The following is a 24582-nucleotide window of genomic DNA, read 5'->3' as shown; positions in this document are numbered from 1 at the left end:
TGTTCAAAGGAAGACCTGGCCAAAAGGTTAAAACTGCAACATGCTGCAGCTACATGAAAGAACCCCCATACCACCTCCTCCCTTCACCATATTATACCCCCTCCAGTGGCTGGCTGACCCACTATGTCCCACAGCGTTTTTGTTTTTATTTATTAAAGGCCAGTATTCATCAAAACCTGACCCGCCACACTTCCTTTGAATAGGGAATGCTCCACTGCACACTGCCATGGTCCCATACCGACTTCCATGTAATGGAACAGGCCATGCCACTCTAAAAGAGCCACCACCGATTATGTGCACATCTCAGAATTCTTCATGCCGCCACCATCTGTTCACCCAATGCATTTCCAGCACCAGGACACCATTACCTGCAACAGGGTGCTTCATTAATACATTGCAATTTTCTTAGAACATAAATGTGGCACAGGTAAATGTGGCAGTTGGGGGCAGAGGGGAATTGGGATCAGCGTACCGGATGCTGCTGTTTTTGTAGCTTGCAGGGCCAAATGCAACCCCTTCAATCAGGGGTCTGCAACCTTTGGCGCTCCAGATGTTTAGACTACAACTCCCATCAAGCCTAGCCAGCATTGTCAAAGGTGAGGGATTTCGGAAGTTGCAGTCCAGAGCATCTGGAGAGCCTCGGGTTACAGACCACTGCCTCGGATGTAAGGTGATAATAAAGAGCTCTGCAGCCCAGGGCAGACTATTCGATGTTGCAAGAAATGTGCCCAAGATGTCAGCAGCCAGAGAAGCTCTGGTCACTGAATCGAAAGTCAATCACATCTCCCATAACCCTTTCCTGCAGATCAAAGGTTCAGGACCAAACCCAACTGGTCAAGGAGACCCCTATAGCTCTGGAGAAAAGCAGTCTAAATCCTAACGACAAAGGAATGGAGCTGCTTCCCTGCAGCCAACCTGAAAGCTTGCCAGTCTTTGGATGAGTGCAGAACGCTTAAGGAATTGTTTAGAATATTTATTTTCCCATTCCCCTAATCTAACCCAAGCCCCACCCCGCCCCCCCGACATAAATACAACCTTTCCTCAAAAATATCCAAGGCTGACCGCTCCTCATCCGATTTTCCACAACCACTTGCTCTTTGGAGACCAGTTCAGGACAACACTAACGCCCCTCTAGAATAGGGGGTCTTGGTGCCCAGGCCAGAAGCAGTTCAACTTCGGAATTCTGGCCCTTTTACAACATCTGGAAGTGGGAGCTTTTCAGAAAAGCAACTGCCTTGCGTGGCTTCATGCAGGACAGTAATGTCTCCGCTTTTTCATTGATGGCAAGACCCATTCTTCGCCTACCCAAACTTACAGCCACCCAGTTCTTTTCCAGCGCCACTGGCTCACCATACTCCAAGTAATTGCTTTCCAAGAACCATGCATTGATATTTTAGTTGTAACGCGCCCATACACAAGTGTTTCAGAGGACAGCGAGGCAAGGCAGGGGAACAAGGGAGGAAAAAAGAACGACCTTGCAAGGCCCAGTGACATTGAGAACGTGCAAGTGCAGGGGAGAGGGAAGGGGGAAAGTGCGAGGGGCAGGGAGGCGTGGAAAGTGCTGAACAGGTGATAGAACAACAACATGCAGCACGGCCAGCAAGCGGCGAGTGCAAGGATAAGGTGTAGACAACATGCTGGAAGGGCACTGTAGGGTGGCAGATACAGACCTGAGTGCAGAGGTTGCCAGGAGGCAGTGTGGGGGTGTGTCGGGGATGGCAGGGATATGAGCCCGAAATCAGAGTGTAACCTAGTCAACTTTGTTCTTGCTACTGCCAGTGCCACTTCTAAATCTCTTATTAACATCCGAGGAGACGCATATGGGGGTGGCGGGGCTGTCGTCATTGACACAAGTTGGGTTAGTATAACCCCAATGCGGGGCGGGCTGTTGATGGGTATATCCCGCTGCACTCCGCTGGCGCCCTGCCCTCCTTCAGTGGGCAAGTGCCCTTTGCAGTCGTCCTGCCCTCCTCCTCCCTCACAATCTTCCATATCTTCAAACAACTTCCAAAGATCTACTATTGCCTTCCTTTTCTGCAATTGCTTCCCCTTATTTGGCTGCAAGTAATACGGCCATGTGTTACAAGATACCATTATGGGAGCCCTGCCCTGGCCTTGAGTGAGACAAGAGGGAGGGAGGGGGGGTGGGGGGAATGCTTCAGTCATCCATTGTTTATGGTATTTCGAGTTTATCCTGGTACGGTGGTAGTGCCTTACACAAGTACTCTATGGGCGTTTGCCCTCCCATTAGAATGGTGATTGTGTCCCGCTACCCCTTCACTACTGCGCCACGAACGCTGCTTGTCAAAAAAGGTCAAATCTTCATCCCCTCCCTTCAGTCAAAAAAAAAAAACACAAAATACCTTTTCCCCCACCGCCCACTCTCATACTTCCTACACTCAAAAACACACTACAACTCACAAAGCCCCTCCTCCGGCCTCCACCGTACACAATAAAAACACAAATAAAACCAGGTAAAATAACAAGCTAAAATAAAAATGACAGATGGCCGCCGGGGAGGAGGACGTGTGTGAGAGCCTCTCCCCACCAGGCCACAGATAGTGTATAAAAAGCAACAAGGACGAAGCCGTCACTGCGAAGACCCTGTGAAAACAGCTCTACTGTGAGAAGACCACACAGACCATGAAGAAAACAAACCCACGACTATACACTCAACCCGAGAAGATGGAGTAATGAGGCTCTAGCCTCGGTATCCAAAAATCACCGCTGATGGATAAAAGTCTATCAGCAAGAAGAAGAAGAAGAAGAAGAAGAAGCGCCGAAGCCGGCGCCAAACCCTGCGGCAAGGAGGTGGTGAAGGAACAAGTTACTTACCTGTAACTGCTGTTCTCCAGCATGGGTCTGGCATGGATTCACATGCTCATGAATATTCCCCGTCGTCAGGCTGGGAATCCTCGGTAAAGAAAAAACCAGTATCAGTTTCGTTTCTGATCTGTCTTTCGTAGTAATAACCAATCACTGGTCTCTGCGTCATACTGTCCACAGCCAATGACTGCCCTCTACCTAAGCACCGCCTCTGGCAGCCATCTTCAGATTTGGAAGCACGTGAAGTGGCAGTATGACCAAGTGAAGAGCCGCAGAGGGGTAGGCGGGAGGGTTCGCATGTGAATCCATGCCAGACCCATGCTGGAGAACAACAGTTACAGGTAAGTAACTTGTTCCTTCTCCAGCATGGGGTCTGGCATGGATTCACATGCTCATGAATAAAGAATACATAGCAGTACACACATGCACAACCACGGGAGGTGGCAAAGGCTCAACATTAAGCATTACATCAAACTCAACATTAGGCATCTTACCTCCTCACCAGGCTCACCTCAGGCGAACAGGTTGCGCAGCACTGCTTGGCCGACCCTGGACTCCTCCCTGGAATCCCGATCGACGCAGTAGAATTTCGTGAAGGTGTGCGTCGACCTCCACGTAGCAGCCCTGCATATGTCCAGCAGGGGCACACCAGAAAGGAACGCCGTGGTAGCTGCGATCGCTCTGGTGGAATGGGCTCTCGGACGGCCAGGCAGCGGTCGGTTTGCCAACCGATGACAGTACATGATACAGCCGGAGAGCCACCTGGAAATGGAAGCCTTCGAGAGAGCCTTCCCCTGATTGACAGGTCCAAAGTTCACAAAGAGTTGTGACGTCTTCCGAAAACACTTTGTGCGGTCCACGTAGAACTTCAGCGCTCTAGCCACATCCAGCGAGTGCAAAGTCCTCTCAGCCGGCGACGAAGGCGACGGGAAGAACACAGGCAACACCAAGGGTTCGTTGAGATGGAAGTCCGACGGTACCTTGGGCATGAAGGAGGGGTGCGTCCTGAGCACTACCCTCGTGTCGTGAAAAGTCAAGTACGGGGCCTTGCAGGAAAGGGCCTGGATCTCTCCCACCCGTCGTGCGGAGGTGATGGCCACAAGAAACGCTGTTTTCACATCAACGGGGCCGAGTGCAGAGGCTCGAACAGAGGTCCCATGAGCTTGGTCAGCACCATGTTGAGCTCCCACGCCGGGGCCGGCGCCTTCACCGGCGGGAACGATCTGAACAGTCCCTTCATGAACTCTTTCACCAGACGATGAGACCACAGGGACGTCTGGCCCGTGGTTCTGGTGTATCGAGAGATCGCAGCAAGATGAATCTTGATGGACGCGTGTGCCAGTCCAGCTTTGGCCAGCGTCAGCAGGTACGGCAGTACTTGGGGAGCCGTAATCCGTAGAGGGTTAATCTTCTGTGCGTGGCACCAGACAGAGAACCTCTTCCATTTGTGTCCGTAGCATTTAAGAGTCGAGGACGCCCTGGCCTTTGCAAGAACCTCTCTGCAGTCGGCCGGTATGTCGTATCCTCCAAACTCTAGCGCTGCAGGAGCCAGGCCTGCAAGTTCAGCGATTTCGGGTCGTGGTGGAGGATGGCGCCTCCTTCCCTGGAGAGTAGATCCGCGACCACCGGCAGCTTGATTGGCGGGGACGCTGACAAGTCCAGAAGGTCCGGGAACCATATCTGCCTCGGCCACGCAGGTGCGACGAGGATCATCCTGCACCGTGACCTCTTGAGCTGGTTGACGAGCCGGATTAGCAGTGGCAAAGGAGGGAACGCGTAGAGGAACAGGCCCTCCCAGGGGAACGAGAAAGCATCGCCCATGCTCCTCGCCTGGGGAAACCTGCTGGCGAACCTCCGGCACTTGGAGTTCGTCGCCGTCGCGAACAGGTCGATCGGTGGTGTGCCCCACCGTCGGAAGAGGCGATCCACTAGATCCTGCCGTAGTTCCCACTTGTGGCACGAGCGCAGCTCCCTGCTGAGTGAGTCGGCGATGGTGTTTTTTATCCCTGCCAGATGAAACGGCACCAGAAACATCCTTTGGGCGACTGCCCAATGCCACAGGTCCTGCGCCTCCTTGGAGAGTGCTGGGGACCTGGTTCCGCCCTGTTTCCTGATGTAAAACATGGTGGTGGTGTTGTCGGTGAAGATCCTCACCACCTTGCCCTTGAGGGACGGAAGGAAGGACCTGAGGGCCCAGAACACTGCACGGAGCTCCAGGACGTTGATATGGAGGGACTTCTCCGTCGGGAGCCAGAGGCCTCTCGCGTGCAGATTTGCGGTGTGCGCTCACCACCCTTCCAGGGAGGCATCCGTGGTCACTGTCTCCTGGTGGTCTGGGGTCTGGAAGTCCATGCCCGCCGTCAGATGCGCGCGGGTGCCCCACCACCGGACCGCTCGGCGGAAACTCTCGTCGAGTGTGATCCTCTCCTCGAAGCCGCCCGTCGTTTGGATCCAGCGCGCGTCCAGGAACTCCTGCAACGGGCGCATCCGGAGCCTGCACATGGGAATGAGGTAGATGCAAGAAGACATCATTCCGAGGAGGGACTTGATGGACCTCACCTTGGCCGCGTCGGAAACCAACATCCGCTGTACCTTGCCCAGGATGGACCTGGTCCTTTCCTCCGACGGGGAGGCCAGAAGGGACACTGTGTCGAGCTTCGCTCCCAGAAACAGTGCGTTTTGCGCGGGTACCAGGTGGGACTTGGCGTAGTTCACGGAGAATCCCAGGTCCGTGAGAAGTTGGACGGTCCTTGTCGTGTGCTCCACGGCGAGTTCCCTCGTCTTGGCTCGGATGAGCCAGTCGTCCAGGTAGGGGTAGACGTGGATCCCCTCGCGGCGCAGCTGCGCCGCCACCGGTGCAAGGCACTTGGTGAATACCCTGGGTGCCGACCGTAGTCCGAAGGGGAGGGCTTTGAACTGGTAGTGACGCCCTTGGACCACAAACCTGAGGAATTTTCGGTGCCCCTTTAGGATGGGAATGTGGAAGTTGGCATCCTCCAAATCCAACGACGACAGGAAGTCTCCTTCCTCCAGCTGCCCCAGGACGTGCTGGAGGGTGACCATCCGGAACTTCTGCGCCTTGATGAACTTGTTCAGACGTCGCAGGTCTAGGATGGGGCGCCATCCTCCCGTCTTCTTCTTCACGAGGAAGTATCTCGAGTAAACTCCGGAGCCCCGAAGCCTCTTTGGGACGAGTTCGATGACGCCCTTCCTGAGCATCGCCTTTATCTCCAGGAGAAGCTGAGGGACGTGAAGCTCTTTCCTGGCCACGGGGGGGACGCGCGGGCACCTTCTTTGAAACTCGAGCGCGTGGCCCCGGGCTAAGGCGTCCAGCACCCAACGGTCGGTGGAGATGGACTCCCACACGCTGACGAAGCTCGCCAGCCGGCCTCCCACCGGGGTGCTTCGGTGGGGGCCCGACCCCACGGCCGGTTCAATCCTGTTTCGACGAGGCTTTGCCGCCTTGACCTCCTTGGCGACGACGGCGGGGTCCGCCAGACTTGCCTCGTCCTCTGTAGGCCTCCTGAGACGACTAGCGGGCCGCTTGACGGTAGGTGGAGAAACCGCCGCCGGAACCTTTGGAGGCGCCCTTGCCTCCGCTGCTCCGAAAGGGCGTCCGTCGTTGCTGCAGAACCCCAAGGGCCCGGGCCGTCTCAGTGTCCGCTTTAATGGCCTGAAGGGAATCGTCCACTGTTTTCCCAAACAGGTTGTTCCCATCGAACGGCATGTCCAGGACTCTGGTCTGTACGTCTTGACGGAAGTCCGTAGCCTTGAGCCATCCACGCCGCCTAAGGCACACGCCGTTGCCCAACTGGCGAAACCCAGTGTCGGCGATGTCCGTCGCAATAGTGATGGCGTGGTCCGACGCCACCTCGCCTTCCTGTAGGATCTCCAGGGCATCCGCCCTCTTGTCGTCCGGTAGGAAGTCCAGCAGGGGAGCCAGTTTGTACCATAACTCCCCGTCGTAGCGGGACACGATAGCCAAGGCGTTGGCCGCTTTAATCGTCGTCGCTGCCGACGAGATGACCCTGCGTCCCATAGCGTCCAATTTCTTTCCCTCACCGTCCGGTGGGGAAGTCGGTGGGGAAGTCGATGTGGAGGCCGCACCCCCCCCCCGCTTTCTTCCTGGCCGCCGCAGAGACGACAGAGTCCGGGGTAGGCTGCGCCCGGAGGCACAGGGGGGCCGCGTCCGGGACCCGGTACTTCTTCTCGTACCGGTCTCTTCTAGCTGGCGTCGTGGAAGGGTTCTTGAGGAGGGCGAGGCCCTCATCCCAAATGTCGTCCAGTAGAGGCACCGCGAGGACCGTCTTCCTCTTGGCCTCGCGCCGTTGATAAAGGAATCCTTCCTTTTTCTTCTCCTCAGGGCAGAGTTGGAAAAGCTCGGATGCCCTGGCGATCATGGAGTGGAACGATCCAATCTCGTCGGGCGGAGAAACCCTGGTGGGAGGTGACGACGGTAGATCCTCGTCGTATACCTCGTCGTCCGTACCCGTCGCTGCCGTGTCAGTCCCTGTATCATCCCCTCGGGTGGACGGGGAGGAGGGCTGGACGGGGCGCGACGGCTGAAAAGGAGGTGGAGGGTGAATCCTTCTTTTCTTGGGAGGGGGAGCACCCGAAGGTCCCGGTTCAGGATCCCCCGACGGGAGAGGTTCCTCCGTCGGCAACGGTAGTCTCGTCCTTATCTCTGAACATAAGGACTGTATAGCCAACAAAATGGCCGCCGAGTTGTCTTGCGGCACTGGAAGAGGGAAATCCGACGGGCGATCAGGAGCCCCGTCGGCACCCTCGACGATGTCGTCACCTGCGTCAGGATCCATCCCGACGGGCCGGTCTTCTTCCACGCCAAGGCCGTGGCTTAAGACCTCAATCAGCTCTTCCTCTGAGGTTGAGGCCGAATATACGACGACGCCCTGCCCCACCTTTTTCTTCCCCGCCGGGGGTTTCACGGGGGTCCTATCGATGGGCACAAAAGAGGACTCCCTCCGAGGTGGCAGGGAGACTCTGAGCCCCGAGGTCGCCACCACTGGTGGAGCCTCCACAGGCTGAGCAAGGGCCACCGCGACAGTATCGATAGAGGGCTTGGCCGGATGGATTAAGGCCTTCACCACCTTAGGTGCGCTCACCGCCTTATCCTTGAGGGGGGGGGGGGGGGGGGGGGGACACTGCCTCGCTCCCCCTCCGATGGGGCCTTCGAGCTCGACCGGGGCCTCTCCAGGAGCTTCGCCGGGTGCTCGCCCTTCCTCTTACCCGACCCAGAGCGTTGGCTCGTGGCTGAAGGTGCCGGGGAGGGTCCGCCCTGCCTGGCGCCCGTAGAGCCCGACCGTTCGGCGCTCCCGGTGCCAGCGGACTCGCAGTGCTTGGCCTTGTGTTGGACCCCTGTCGCCGGGGCGTCCTCAAAGGTCTTAGAAGACCGCTCGGATTTCTCTTCTTCTCGCCTGACGGGCTCTTCCCTTCCAGCCAGTTGGCGAGACGTTGATGGCGGTCCTTCATGGTCCGCTCGGACATATTGCCGCAAAACGCACAGTCCTTCTCCACGTGCGTCTTGTCCTCATGTAAGCAGTAGAGACAAAAGGAGTGTTCGTCCTCATTAAAGACGTTCTGCAGCTGGCATCCAGGGCAGATCCTGAACAGCTTTCCGGGCGTCGAGCTTCCCTTCTCCTGGGCCATGTCCGGGCCTGAGAAACTTCTGGAGTCCTCCAAAAGCGTAGCTCGACGAGATCTTCACCCTTGAGGGGCGCAGACGAATCCGACACGGGTCCCCGTAGATCGGATGGATAGTCGGTGGAGCTTGAGGCTCTTTTGACCGAAAAAACGAAGTTTTTTGAGAAAAAATGTGAAAAAATAGCACTAACGCTCGAGAGCAATAGCACGAGGATCCCAACACATGAACGTGCGGTAAAAATCTGAAGATGGCTGCCAGAGGCGGTGCTTAGGTAGAGGGCAGTCATTGGCTGTGGTCAGTATGACGCAGAGACCAGTGATTGGTTATTACTACGAAAGACAGATCAGAAACGAAACTGATACTGGTTTTTTCTTTACCGAGGATTCCCAGCCTGACGACGGGGAATATTCATGAGCATGTGAATCCATGCCAGACCCCATGCTGGAGAACAGAAGGTGCTCACACCCAGGAGCCTAAACACAAGAGTGGAGAAACCACATAGGAAATAGTGATGCACAAGCTGCAGTGATGGATGGGCGAGCTACGCATGAGATAACAGGTCTTAGAACTTGAGCCACGGCCGCATAGGAGACGGCAGCGACTAGGCCAGGAGAAGCAGGAGAAAGGTGGAGTCGCTGACAACGGAGACTGACTCGGGGGAAATTAACAGCTATGTGAGGGAGTAAAGAAAAGGGGATCAACGGGAAGCGACTCCTCCCCCGACGTATACACATCCGCGAGCACCCAGGACCACGCCAGGGGGACAGTTAGCAGCAGGAGTGAACCAGGTATGACCCCCCCCACCCCCTGATAACAGCGGTAACATCCAGGAATCGATCAGGCCCGCAATCCACAAGCAACGTTACAAAAGCACACCGAGTGCGTGGCATTAAGCACAAATTGAAACTGAAGTGAGATAGGGCGGGGGCTAGCAGCAACAGAGCCAACACTCCAGGAGGAATAGAGGCACCAGAGAAGGCACGGGGGAGCCCTAGGACAGGGGTTCGAATCCGGTGAAGAGGATTCAGCAAACGCAGGATGGGCAGTGGGCCAGGCAACACAAGGAAAAGTCTAGATTTTGTGCTGAGAATCCCCACACCACAACGGACACCAAAAGCCACATGTCCAAAACAAGGGGGAAAACTGCAACTCAACAAAACCCCCAAATATAGCAGACCGGGAGCATTAAGCAACAGTGGGGTACTGAGACAACGATGACCTCACGGGGTAGAGGTAACAAACAAAGCCCACTACAACAAGAGACCGGGACAGAAGGAGCAACGGCAATGCGCAAAGCCCATGGCCTCGTTTCAAACGCAATTCGAGACATTGAAAGGAGAAATTAAAGTCTGTGCAAGAATTAAAACTGTATGTTGCCAAATTGAAAGAAAGGACAGACACAATGGAAAGGGTAGTTCAGGATATGGAGAATGACTTGCGAAAAAGCGAGGAGGTCCTAGAACATCCTGCACGCTTCACCCATAGCATGGAAATCCAATGAGAGGAGCCAGAAAATCGGTCAAGGAGGTCCATTATAAGAATTAAAAATCTCTGAAAAAGTGGAGGATAAAGACCTGAAAACTACTACTCCACAACATTTTGCAGAAATGTTGGCAGAGGTGATAGAGGAACCGGTCCAAGTGGATCGGATACACCAGTAAGGCCCAAGCAAAACAGGGCAACGCCCCAGAGATGTCTTGGTGGCAATCACCTTGTAAGAGCAGAAATAACAAATGATGCAGAAAGCAAGGCTTGCAGGTCAGGTACGAATCAACCGAGAGGAAGTGCAACTATCAAAAGCTAGCGCAAACTACACAACAAAAGAGAAGGCAGGTGGGTCCAGTGCTGAAGTCGTAGCGTCGAAGCAGACATTTCCCTCCCGACTACTCTTCACGTGGGAAGGACGACAGCACAGAATTACCACATGTGAAGAGGGTGAACTGATTCTGAATTTACAAGGAGACAGTCAAGGGACAGGCGAAGGACAACTGAATGGAGCGAAGGACAACTGAATGGAGCGAAGGACAACTGAATGGAGACAAAAACTGCAGGAATCTGTGGCAATGGAAAAAGGTCACTAATAAGAGCAGGTAAACCAATAAGTGGCTGGGCAGAGGAGGCTTGAAACAACGAAAGCAAGATACTCAAGAATGGGAAAGGTGATCTGATATGATAGGTTATTCATAAGGCGCTTAATATCCAGAGGTTTCTAAACGCTGACCCGGGGATCGAACCTGTGTTGCTCCGTGTCGTCTTGGTTCCAAGCCAAGCATGTAGACCCCGAGTTATCCTCCCGAGACAAGGTGAACCCCATGCAGGGGATGAAGACAGTCAATGTTACAAGGAGCACGTGGCCCAAGGGAGGCGGGATGGGAGGTAGTTTTGGAACTCTCAGTGGGGCTTAGCATTCTCCGCTGGGTTTTCTTGGGAATTGTGAGGGCCATGCGCAACGGACCTTCAGTCCGGGCAATCATAGGAACCTGGAGCCTCATCAGGGCGATGGGGAGAGGGGGGGGGGGTTGGGGGTTTGTGGGGAGGAGGCAGTTAGGGAGGGAGTAGGGGAAGGAGTGGGATGAGGGAAGGGCGAGATGTAGACCCAGGGATCTGTAATTAAAACTGAGAAAAAGTTAACGAAGATGAGGTGGCATCATTAAAAATATTGACATATAATGTGAGGGGATTAAACACCCCGGTTCAGACGAAAAAGGTGGAACAATTGATAGGGGGTGGGGGGGGGGTGATGGCATACATCTTGATGTATCAGGAGACACATATTAAGAGAACAGACAAAAGGCAATTAAGGATAGGAGGGTTCCCTCAAATATCCCAAGCTAATGCAGGGGAGAAAAAGGCGAGGGTAATGATAGCAATTCGGGACTGCCTGGGACTAAAAGTACACGGAACTATGGCAGAAAAGGAGGGCAGCTATCTTCTCATAAATATAACTTATGGAGATTGGAAACTAAACGCTGGCTTCAATATATGCTCCCAATGCTGGGCAGGGGGGCTGCTCTAGAAAGTAGAAGAATTTACCATGGGGGAAATCATCCTAGCAGGGGATTTCAATGTAGCCTGGGACCCCCAGCTGGTTAGGAGCAATGCTACATGACAGGGGGCACAGGCCCAGCCAAAGGAGTTGAAAAAAATGGAAACTTTGGCACTGCATGATATGTGGCGGGCGATAAAGGGTCAAAAACGGAAAATATACATCCTACTCTCATATCCACACCTCGCAGTAAAGGATTGACTACATATGGGCCTCCACAAGACTGATAGGCAAGGTGGAAGAGATCGAATTGGGATCCATCACCCTGTCGGATCATGCCCCGATTACAGCAACACTCAGTCTAGGGCATAGCAAAAACTTCGACAAGGTCAAACTATAGTGGACTCCATAGGTGATAGGATAGAGAGATATTTTCTGGACAATGATACAGGGGATACATCACTGGGAAAAGTCTTATGCCTTTAAGGCAGTACTGTGGGGGGACTTGATAGCTTTAAGGGTGAAGGGATAAACAGAACCGTAGCTGGAAAAGAACTAGAGGAGAAACTGAAAGATTCAAGGAGAGATGAATAAAAAATTGAGATTAGCACTAAGGCACTTTCAAGGCCAGTTGGCAATGCTACGCAAACAGGCAGAAAAATCCTTTCTATATCTATGTAAGAGCCAATAAGGCAGATAAACGTCTTGCTAGGCAACTGAAGGCAAAGGGGAATAGTAAAACAATGAAACTCCAGGTCAAACAGGGGCAGGAGAAGACAAAAGATGAGAACATGCGTGGGATACTAAGACTAATACGAAACGCTATATAGGGTCGATAACTCTAGCACAGACAACCAGCAGGATTATTTAGATAACCTCTACTTTCCAAATATTTCAGAAGAGGATAGGGAGATCTTGGAGGGAGATGTAAGAAGTGAAAAAAAGCAATTAAAACGCCACCGAAAAATAAGGCACCGGGTCCAGATGGATACCCAAACTGCTACTATAAAACCTTTTAGGACACCCTGTCCCCTAGATTAACAAAGCTGTTTAATACGCTCAAGATAGAAGGTACCATTAGCCCATCAATGAATGAGGTGAAACTGGTAGTGTTGCTGGCTCACTTGAGGCCCATGATTTCTCAAGAAAGTGCTGAGACAATTGCCAGGGCAATAATCTGTGCTAAACTGGATTATTGTTGAAGTCACCTGCTGGGCATCAGTCAACGAGAATTGCATAGACTTTAGGTCGCCCAGAATTGGGCGGTCAGAGTAGTTCTTTGACTCCCCCGGCACAGCCATGTAAACGAGGCTAGATGCTCCATGCACTGGCTCCCTATTGAATCCCGGATTAACTTTAGAGTGCTAGTTATAGTCTTTAAATGCCGGCTTCAAATAATGCCAGCGTATCTACAACAGCACATAAAAGAGAAGTGTAGCCAAAGATGTCTGAGATCGGGTTCCCTAAACCATATCATACAGCCAAGATGTAAGACATCAAAGGCGGAAAAGGGAGCATTTAATGTGAAGGCCCCCTCTCTTTGGAATAATCTTCCCATAAATTTGAGGAGGCACTCCTCTCTCCTCACTTTTAAGAAGAAATCTTATTCGCCCGACATCTCTAAAAAAAAGTCGGATACCGTCATCTGACTGGGGATCTCACTAAATCTCCTTTAAGGCCTCTTGGACCTCTTTTTATTGTGTGATTTTCTTTGTCGGTGTTTTGTCTCTCTGTAGTCCGCGCCTTTATGCACGAGGGTCAATAGTACACATAAAAAATGTAATGTTCCCCAAGCAAGTAAAGGATCCAGTACTCCCAGGATAGTACCGCCCAATAGCTTCAATAAACCTAGATGCGAAACGCTACACGAAGGAGTTAGCAAACAGACGATCGCATTTGCTCCCATTACTCATAGCTCGAGATCAATCGGGTTAATTCAGAAAAGGCAAATATTTGATACACTCTACGCGTGCTGTCACTTGATAGAAAATATGGAGATAAATCAAAAACCGGCAGTACCCGTTTCATTGAATGCAGAGAAAGCTTTTGATGGGGTAGAGTATACACAATTATTCCGCACAATGGAACAAATGGGGTTTGGACAAATTCCTCCAAATGGTCAAGGCTGATAATCAGTCACCACAGATCCATGTAGCCCTTAATGGAGCATTGTCAAAGCCGATAATCCTGGGAAGGGGTGCAAAGCAAGGCTGCCCCCTTTCGCCGCTATTATCAGCGATTTATTTGGAACCACTACTAACAAGAATCAGTGAGGTGGATGGGGTGAAAAGGGTAGCGATGGCGGGAGGGGAACATTTGCAGACAATATGTCGGTGGCATTAACAGTCCCAGAACAATCCCTGGCAGAGCTTATGAAGGCATTTGAAAGGTTTGGGGCAATATCCGGAATTAAAAATAATAGAGCAAAGTCGGAAATCCTGAATCTAAACAGCAAGACGCAAGAGAGGGTGGCCCGAAATATGCAGCTAAAATTAGCAAAAGCAGGGATAACCTTCTTGGGAGAACGTTAACACCATCATTAAGCCAAATGTACAAAGCAAACTATCTTTTTTGAAAAAATGAAGTTAGACATCAGGAAATGGAACCCTCTGATAACATCATGGTGGGGGAGGATGGTAGTAATTAAAATGATGGTATTACCAAAACTTCTCCATCACTTTCAAGCCTTACCCATTAGGATACCTAATACGTTTTTTAAAAATCAAAAACTAAAGGCATCCATAAAAAGCAAAAGACGCCAAGAATAGCAATGCCAACAATGACAGCAACAACAAATCGGGGAGTAATGGCATTTCCCCACTTTTGCAGATATTATGAAGCGGCTCAAATACGGGTAGTGAAAGAATGTGTAGTGGACACCCCACAACGTATATAGGCTAAGCAAGATAGGGTGGTGTCGGGGTCTGCACCCTCGGGTTTACTGTGGTTGAAGAGACAATATACAGGCATCTGAATGTTAAGATAAGTGCAGTCATAGGAGTGGGGTTTGAGGTATGGGACGCGGCAATCAAGAGGGGCAATGACAACACACCCCTCCCTGTTCCTTCCAATGTTTGAGAATCAAGATTTCCAACCGGGGATGGAGAAACCCTTCTACAATAAATGGGTAAAAGCAGGATGCCGAACAATTGGTGATATGTATCTGGGGGAAATATAATGACATTTCAGGAATGCAAACAGGCCTTGGGGTTAACAGAAAAGGACATTTAAAAGTAAACTCTGCTTAGCCACTAGCTCTCGTCCCCCCATATAATACAGGCAGCCATTAGAAAGTTGACACACATCAAAATATATGACAACAAACACTGGCTCTCGGAAATTAGTGTCAAACCTCTATAGGTTCTTGAACATCCAGGGGGAGGAAGTTCAGTGGAATTATATTTGGTAAAAGGCACCGAGAACAAACTGGGAAACAATCACAAAGAAACTGTGGGAATACATGTGGGTGATTATCCCAAAGTTGACACGCTCAATAAAAGTAAGGGCGATGTGGCAAAAAGTGCTGCTTTAATGGCCCTACACACCAGAGAGGCTACACGCAATGTTCCCAACAACCGCAGACAGGTGTTGGAGGGGATGTACACCCAAGGGGGACTGGAGATGCATACGGTGGAGCTGCCTGGAGTCACAACAATTTTGGGACGGGGTGAGAACAGGTGGGGGAGATAGTACAAGGAATGGAGAAGCTCCGGGAAAAGGTGTGGATGGTCGGGATGTGGGAGCCTGGGCAAGGAACTCCCACGAAAACACAGATGGGCAGGCCAGCAAAGAACTCTGCTGCCCAAGAACGTTGTAGCGAGAAAGGTTACATGCAGACGCTTAACGGAGGCTCAGCATCATCACTGAGTGCAAACCCGCGTGGCTAGTTGGTGCAACCCTATATATGGTTAGCCTTCTCCATAGGGGATTCCGGGCCATTGGTCTAAGTCACACACACACACACACACACACACACACACACACCCCCAAAGCTGTATCTCGCATTACAAATCATGCTGTGTGGAATAAAGTTGGGACGACAATACTCTTAGAACTTTTATGGTCTGTAGTCGACTGGTATCTCAGAATTCAGGGATCTTAGGACTGGGGTAGTGGCCATAACTCGTGGTTGGCTGGGTGGGGGTCACAGGCCTGCTTTGGCCTATGATAATATGTGCACAAAAGTGCCCAGCACCGTCTTGTGGCCTTGCAGGGCACATTCTTTCTTAGATCAACAGATCTGTAACAGGTTTAGGACACAAGGAGGGGGGGGGGGGGGTTCTGTGAAATCTAGCAGTGGCGTGCCCCCCCCCTCCTCTTCAGCGATTGGGCCTATTCAGATTTCCTCTTCGCATACTGAATACTGGCCCCAATACTTCAACCATGGTTACAAAATGGCATCTTAATTCTATGCGCGTACTGCCTAAAACGCATATGATTTTGTGGGGACCTTTGGGCGGCCCGTCTCCCCCTGGGCTACTAGAGATATCCCATTGGGGCTCACCTTAAAAGCCTTATGGGGGTGGGATAGGACCGTTACCTTCCCAACATGTGTCGTTTACCTATTTTGTGGGGAATAGTTATACTTTCCATTATTATTTTTGGAATTATTCACCATTTTTTTTTTTTTTTTTACAGAGTAAAAGTGGCCAATACACCCCTTATCTGTAGGGCTGGAAGTAGGTTTGGATGGCTCAGTGATTGGCGAGAGGTTGTGCAAGGGTTCAAGTTTAAAGCAAACGGCCACACTCACATGTGAGAAACAAAAGCAGCGTATACCAAAGTTGTGCATACACCGATGCGCCGATCAGGAATAGGATTACATGTGTGGAATATGGTGTATCAAAAAGTTACTATTGTTTAATATAAAAAGCTCCAAAACGGTAGCACAGTAAATGGGAGACGAACTGGGCTCAGAAGTCACTCCATTACACTTCCCTCTTCATTAATACTACCAAATTGCTAGAGAGGGTTTGGTTCAGAGTGATGTCACATTAGACGCATGGTCCAATCACATAAAGTGGATAAGAGAAATCACATCTTGAGAAATAGTGTGGTTTCTGCTCTATTAAAAGTTCAGACCCATACATTCTGGAGACACTCACTGACTGATGGAGGAAGCGAGAAAGGAGAACTGATAACAGAAAGGAGACTGGAATAGATTTGTCTTCCTTCTTGAGACCATTTTATGGATTACTAGTAGAGCACTGTAATAGGACTACCTAGAATTAAAGACCCAGGCCTCCCTTCAGTGGAAGGGACAGCAGACAGTTCCCAATACAGAAAGGAGACCAGGCTGTGGTGGGGAGATGACCACATCTTTCTGACTGATGCCCAACTGTTCCTAGAGGGGGAGAATTGAACATGTCCCTTAAGAGGATGCCCGCCTATCTGAGACAGCCAAAAGAAACTCAAAGTATAATATAAAGGGGTAGTAATCCCAAGACAAGCAATAAAGGAAACATTAAAACCTCAGCCCTGTCAATTGTAAGTACTGTGGGACAGGGGATATGGAATGGACAGTACATCCTGGAAAATAATATTTCTGAAGCATATGCGCTTCTGGAAATATACATTTGTTGAAATCGATCCTACAGTGGGAAATCACTACACATCTTATCCATGCAATGTACAAGTACAGAAGAGCAAAGGACCTCTCATTGTGTGCATACATAGGAAACAGAATGTAAATGAGGTCATTTCTTGGTTATGTTATTACTGGTGCTGATCCGTTCAAGAAAAGGGGGAAAAGTGTTATGAATGGCTGCCTTTAAGTTGCCCATCAAAGATAAATGAAAATCACACGGTAATACAAAAGAAACACCACTGGGAAAATGTAGGGCAATTTAGCAAACACTTTCTTGCATAATGTTAAGTAGATTGTCTTGTGATTGAATTTTCTAGGACACGGTTTAGGATTCTGACATGTCCATTGATTGGGGAATGGGAAGGTTTATTCACAATGAAGCAGCAGAGAGATTTAGATGGGGGATACTCAATTTATTTTTATATAAAAGGATGTGTGCTACGGGTAATTTAAATGTGCACATGGTGATCTGGGTTTTAAAAGATCACCTTCATAATTATGCCATTTTGATTGATGTTGAAACTTGTGCATACTTGAATTGATTACATGTATTTTTAATAAATGGACCTTCTTTGCAACCCTGGGTATTTCTTATCCCGAAAGAGAAGGGTATTCTTTTGGGAATTAAATTGGGGTCCCAGGTTCATTTATTTATTGCTTTCTTGTTTGGTGCATATATACAATAAGAAAATACTGTCAAAGCGCCCACAGGGCAGGGAGGAAGCAAGGGTGGGAAATACATTGCAACACACATATTTAAGAGCAGAGTGGAGAAGGGACGAACGTACTATGCCTTGTGAGTATTCAGAACATGCAAGTGCAGAAAGGAAGAGGGAAAAGGGTGCAAGTGCTGGGTTGTCTGAGCTCGTGGGTGAGCCATCGACGAAGTGGTAGGAATGTTGAGTGCTACACGGCCTGGGCCGCGGGAGGTGTTATGTGTGCGCCTCCAGAACAGAGGGTGTGAAATGCAAGTGCTGGGAAGAATTGGTGTGGGAGGTCAAGGCCCCTACGATGCATAAGGGCCCAGGACACTGATTCAGCAACTGTGGGATTAGGGGAGAAGGAGGGAAGGCGGAGGAAAAGAGGAAAGTCTTAAGGAGCTTCCAGAATTTGATAACATCCTGCTCAACGCGCAAGGGGGAGGATATGCCAAAGGAGTGAGCCTGCAGAGGAAAGTGAGCGGCCCTCTGTTTAGCAAAATGCTTTGCACACTGAGTTGGTGCCAGAGGAAAAGTGGTCTAGAGCATTTAGGGAGACAATTGAAGATAGAGTGGTCCCCGGGCCCAGACAGCCTTGTAGATGATTCAGAGGGATTTGAATTTAGTCCGTGCAGCAACCCAGGAGCCAATGAAGACTTTAGTGCAGGAGAGATGCGGTCCCTGGGCTTAAGGCCAAGGATAAGTCTTGCAGCCCTATTCTGGATAAGTTGGAGGGGTCGCAGAGTGGAAAAAGGAAGATTAGAGGAAGCTGTTACAGTAGTCAAGTCTAGGCTCATGAACTTTATTCAATAAATATGAATTGTGCTCACCTAGTTGGATGTCACCAGATTAAAACATCCTACAAACCAATGCCAGACCCCTCAGACCACCTGCTCACATCCACCTCCAGCTAGGCTAATTACTAGGGGTGCACCGAATAGTAGTTTTAAGTGTTCTGCCGGAGACGAATAGTTGCCTTTTTAATAAATACAGTTATGTAGACTAGAAAAACACTTGGTAAATTAAAAACACAAAATATGTATATCCATTCATTGCATTTTATTTCTTTGTGTTCTATGTAACGCATGAAAGGACTACATTATTAGAAAATAACTGTTCCATAAAAGCACAGTTTGTATGTTTGTGCATTCGTAGGTGTTGGTTGTTGGGCTGGGCCCAAGTAACTAAGACTAGCCCAAAAGTATGGTATGCATGTAAGCAATCACTGTGAGGAGAGACTGGGATGAATCTACTTGTACTTTTAAAATGTCCCTTCTGGGCCTACGCAACTTCAGCCTTCTGGCTCCAGCAAAGGCGCACAAAAGGAGTGATTGCATCAATGCGCATCCTGCGGACTGCTGAAGTGCTACTGAAAACAAAACTTTGGGATGCTAAAGCCATGCTTTCAGATTAACGGGGGTAGTTACGGTTGTGGTGTTTTGGGGCATGGTAAAAGACACCAGCAATGCAGAGTCCTCCGTGGTTCCCGGCTGATCCTACAGGAAATGGAAAGTGCCGATTTTCAGATCTTTAATTGACATGTGCATGTTGATTTTTACTTATTTGCTTCACTTCTACATTCATTTGGTTCCATGTTTCTAAATTGTAAATTTGTATCGTCTTTATTACACAAATATCCTTTAACTCTCCAATGCTGGGAATATGTATGCTGAAATGGGCAGACATTTTGGTTAAAAATATTGTGTAAAACTCTCAATCTATTGGATAGCCACATTCTTTAGTAACATCTGTCACTTTGCACCATTCATTTTTGGCAACATTAGAAAGATGGAGAGGAGGAGATTACAACCACATCTCTCCCACTGAGCCATGTTACTCGCTTTAGAACCTGGGCCTGCAGGCTGAATACAGTTCTTTGCTGCAGGCACACTACTTCCTAAGATATGTTAGTCCAGGTTTGGAACTTCCTGGTATCTCTGCAGCAGTTATATTAATCTACTTAATTATATTACTTGGATTGGGAATTGAAACCTGTAACTTCCAGATTACTTGCACGGGTAATCAGCAGGTTAATAAACCCCTAAAGAAAATACAATTTGTCAATAGTGAGTTTGCAAACTAATATTGAGTTTTGCTTCTGCTCACACCTCCACAGCAATGCACCAGATTAAAGTGTCTGTCCAGCACATGAAGGGCTGAGACTTCACACATCTGCTCTGCCTGCACTCAAACAAGTGATAGAATTGTTTGTCTAATGATCCTTTTAAAGGATAGAAAGGACATGCCGGAATGATTCCAGGCACTGCAGTAGGGGGAAACTATTCGGCTTAGAGTGAAAATTAATTAAGTATTCGGCCGAAGCCGAATGTCATTTTCGGCCGAATACTTACTCAAAGCCGGATTTCGTTACATCAGTACTAATAGGACCTTTCCTCTCTCTGAAAGGTAGTGTACTAAAACGTGGCTGTAGACCCTCCTGTTTGGGAACCTACCCATAGAACAGGATATTTGGGTGTGTTAGTTCTCGGTAGAGGGGCTCCCAGACCTTTACCAGAATTTAGGTCACACTGTATTACAAGTTAATGCTTCCAATTCTGATCTCCCAAGTTCTTACCATTTGGCGGTCGTAGCCCGAAGCTGCTACTGGACTTGTTCTCAAACTGTGGTCGCAGTTCTCCCAGCATGAGACCGTTGTTTGGTATTGAAGTAACGAGTGATCCTTGTGGCCCTCCCAGACAAGGTCTGTTGTCTGGAAGGACAGAATTAACAGATTCCTTAGTTGATGGTGCATAGACTTTTCCATCGTTTGCCACAGGAGTGGCAGGGAGTCTGCAAGCAGGTTGCCTCAAGCCTCCATGAGGAATCCTGATGCTAGAAGGCCTTGGTTCTCCCAGAGACATCCTACCTTCAGTGGCTCGAGGGGTTGCAAAAGTTATTCTACTCTCCGAGATACCAGGAGTGCTGACAGCCATTCTGATGTTAGTGGCACGTGGCGCGGCAAAGGACATCCTGCCATCAGCAGGACGAGGCATTCGTATAGACATCTTGCTGCCTGTGGCTCGAGGTGTTTGTAGACACGCCCCAACATCAGTTGGCCGAGTTCCTCCCACAGGAAGCTTGCTGTCAGGGGCCCGGGGCCCTCCTAGCGATAACCTGCTGTCTGAGGTTTGGGGTGGTCCCATAGAGGTCCTGCTGCGAGGGTTTCCAGTAAACTTGTATAGGGACCTTGAAGCAGATGGAGTCTTTGAAGTTGAAGTCTGCTTGGTGGATACTGTGCCAGCTGCCTGAAAGGTGATCTGCAAGAAAACAAAGTAAATATCAGTTTATTTTGTTTCAGTACGAAGTACAACCCCTTACATGACCCATATCTCATCTTAAGTGCAATGGCCATGCATATCATTAAGATGGATATCTAGAATCTGGCCTGCTGGACAGATTTCACGAAGCCACCCTAGTTATAGCGAACAGAGGAATTCTGAGAGGTTAGCCAAAACCCAATGGAGGCAAGGCTGGAGAGCGGTCAAAGGTATTCTCAGACTTGAATGAGTGGGTCAGGTGTCCACAGTCTCTACACAGTAAAGCACACAAATCAACTTTGACAGGCAAGTACAAGATTACTATATTTATTCAAGAAACGAAAAATGAAGGTCATAATATTACACATTACCAGATTATTAAACATATACGTTCACCTTTAGGTTCTTAGGAATCCATTCAAGGATGCAGGAGGATGGAATAAAGTCACAAGAACTATACCCTAATTTTATGATTTGAATCCCTGTGAGTGGGCCTTGTGCCCAAAGTCACAGAGCTACTTCCAAGGAAAAGGGTTTGATGTAGGAAGAGTTCTTGTGTTGGTGAACTGTCTGAGAGATATTTAAAGTTACTGGTAGGCAACATTATATTCCTATCTTTCAGATACAACAGCTTTTAGACCCATCAATCAAAAAGCGATGGAATGAAGCAGCCAAGTTTATTCTAAAGGTTTTTTCCAACGTGAACAGTGGGAGACAAATGAATTGCGATTACTTTCCCTCCTGCCACAGATTTTCCCAGGTGACTAGATGGGTCGACTTGAGGGGGAAAGGGTCGCAGGGTAAGAGGAGTACTTGCTGGAGGTAGGTTTTCCCACCTTTGGTTTCAGTGAAGGGTGCCCAGAAGCTGCGGGTGCAAGGATTCTAGTCGCTCCAGGTGCAGAGTGCAAACCTTGGTGAGGGAGAAATGCAGAAGGCACTGATGCAGACCTCTTCAGGACACTTCACCAGATGAGGGAAGGCAAGTTCCAGCGACATCCACCGCACATGAGCAATGGCAGGTGTCATTCCAGTCGCGGTTGAAGACCTTCGAGAGCAGGATCCTTCTAGCTGGGAAGCTGAAGGTGACTTACACCACAAGCTGGCAACTACTGAACTTCCATCAGAAAACGAGGAACGGTAACTGTTCTAGCTATGCAGGATGGTCCAGGGACACTGCCAAACGGTAAGGATGGCTGGATCCTCTAGAACGCAACAAACCGGTTGTTCCCACCCGTCCAAGGTGGGAAGCACCACTCAGGGTCTTTACAGATCAGCAGGGCTTCACCAGGACAAAGTCATCCACAGATCTTCAGCAGGCAGATACTTGGCTCCAACACTGATCTGAGGAAATAACCTCAGAAAGCCCCTTATCCTGGCTGGAAGCAAGTCCAAGCCCACTAATGATAAGGATCCGCACCAACAGCCAGCAGTGGTCCAATCACAGACCACTGGGTTTTACTCATGTCTGCGATGGGTCAGAAATGAGAGACTGACACAAAGTTGAGGTTTTCTCAAGGTTTGCCATATTTATTGAAATTAAATAGTGGTGAGATAAACGCCCATCTGTCTCTATCTTAATAATGTTCCTACCTAGCAAACAAACTATAAGAAACGCAACCTTGTGTTGAAATGTATTTGACCCTCACACTTAGACAACCAAAATACACAGGGCAAAAATATTTCAGTTCGATCAACAAATGCAAAAGTTCAAACGTATAATTCTCACTTGCATCCAGGAGTTGGGTCCCTTCCTCTGAATCAGTCCAGGAACCCTTTATAAAGAGTTTAGTAAATGTTCTTTTAGGGGTGGTATATCCCCTTTTGAACTGAATAGAAGTGGGAATGGGGGCGGGGGGGCGCTAGAGGCCGAACACGATGGCTTCAGGCTGATGGAGCTCCTGCCAGTGATGGCACAGAGTAATAGATGAGGAACAAGTTACTTACCTGTAACTGTTGTTCTCCAGCATGGGTCTGGCATGGATTCACATGCTCATAAATATTCCCCGTCGTCAGGCTGGGAATCCTCGGTAAAGAAAAAATCAGTATCAGTTTCGTTTCTGATCTGTCTTTCGTAGTAGTAACCAATCACTGATCTCTGCGTCATACTGACCACAGCCAATGACTGCCCTCTACCTAAGCCCTGCCTCTGGCAGCCATCTTCAGATTTGGTAGCAAGTGAAGTGGCAGTATGACCAAGTGAAGAGCCGCAGAGGGGTAGGCGGGAGGGTTCGCATGTGAATCCATGCCAGACCCATGCTGGAGAACAACAGTTACAGGTAAGTAACTTGTTCCTTCTCCAGCATGGGGTCTAACATGGATTCACATGCTCATGAATATAAGATTAAATAGCAGTACACACATGCACAACCACGGGGGGTGGTAAAAGGCTCAACATTAAGCATCTCTTACCTCCTCACCAGGCTCACCTTAAGCGAACAGGTTGCGCAGCACTGCTTGGCCGATCCTGGACTCCTCCCTGGAATCCCGATCGACGCATTAGAATCTCGTGAAGGTGTGCGTCGACCTCCACGTAGCAGCCCTGCAGATGTCCAGCAGGGGCACACCAGATAAGAACGCCGTAGTAGCAGCGATCGCTCTGGTCGAATGGGCTCTCGGACGGCCTGGCAGCGGTCGGTTAGCCAACCGGTGACAGTGCATGATGCAGCCGTAGAGCCATCTGGAAATAGAAGACTTCGAGAGAGCCTTCCCTTGATTCACAGGTCCAAAGTTCACGAACAGCTGTGATGTCCTCCGGAAACTCTTCGTGCGGTCCACGTAGAACTTCAGCGCTCTAGCCACATCCAGCGAGTGCAAAGTCCTCTCGGCCGGCGACGAAGGAGACTGGAAGAAAACAGGGAACACCAAGGGCTCGTTAAGATGGAAGTCCGACGGCACCTTGGGCATAAAGGAGGGGTGCGTCCTAAGCACCACCCTCGAGGCATGGAAAGTCAAGTACGGTGCTTTGCAGGATAGGGCCTGGATCTCTCCCACTCGTCGTGCGGAGGTAATGGCCACCAGGAACGCCGTCTTCCACAACACAAACTTCATAGGTGCGGAGTGCATCGGCTCGAATGGGGGCCCCCATGAGCCTGGTCAGCACCACGTTAAGTTCCCACGCCGGGGCCGGGGCCTTCACCGGCGGGAACTACCGGAACAGTCCTTTCATATACTCTTTTACCAGTCGATGGGACCACAGGGACGTCCTTCCTGTGGTTCTGGTATACCTGGAGATCGCCGCCAGATGAATCTTAATGGAGGCATGGGCTAGCCCAGCCTTTGCCAGCGATAGCAGGTACGGCAGCACTTGAGGGGCCTTAATCCGTAGGGAGTTGATCTTCTGTGCTCGGCACCAGATAGAGAACCTCTTCCACTTATGACTGTAGCATTTGAGAACCGAGGACGCCCTGGCCTTTGCAAGAACTTCTCTGCAATCGGCCGACATATCCAAGCCTGCAGGTTCAGCGACGCCGGGTCGTGGTGGAAGATGGCGCCTCCTTCTCTGGAGAGAAGGTCCGCGTCCGCTGACAGCTTGATGGGAGGGGACTTTGACAAGTCCAGAAGGTCCG

The 24582-nt window shown here is 49.9% G+C and overlaps 1 protein-coding gene across 3 annotated transcripts in view; it reads right to left on the bottom strand.

The window, feature by feature from the left end:
- Positions 1-24582, bottom strand: part of LOC138480706 (mucin-2-like) — a 610165-nt gene that overhangs the window by 416549 nt on the left and 169034 nt on the right. For all 3 annotated transcript variants that reach the window (XM_069612406.1, XM_069612407.1, XM_069612405.1), the window contains one exon: positions 20335-21016. In XM_069612406.1, the coding sequence (XP_069468507.1) occupies positions 20335-21016 (682 nt within the window). The remainder of the gene's footprint in view (positions 1-20334; positions 21017-24582) is intronic.

Source organism: Ambystoma mexicanum, chromosome 5p (genome assembly GCF_040938575.1).
Source record: "Ambystoma mexicanum isolate Mex_15411 chromosome 5p, UKY_AmexF1_1, whole genome shotgun sequence".
Lineage (NCBI taxonomy): Eukaryota > Metazoa > Chordata > Amphibia > Caudata > Ambystomatidae > Ambystoma > Ambystoma mexicanum.
The sequence above is the reverse complement of the archived record's forward strand: the minus strand, read 5'-3'. Positions and strand labels throughout refer to the sequence as shown.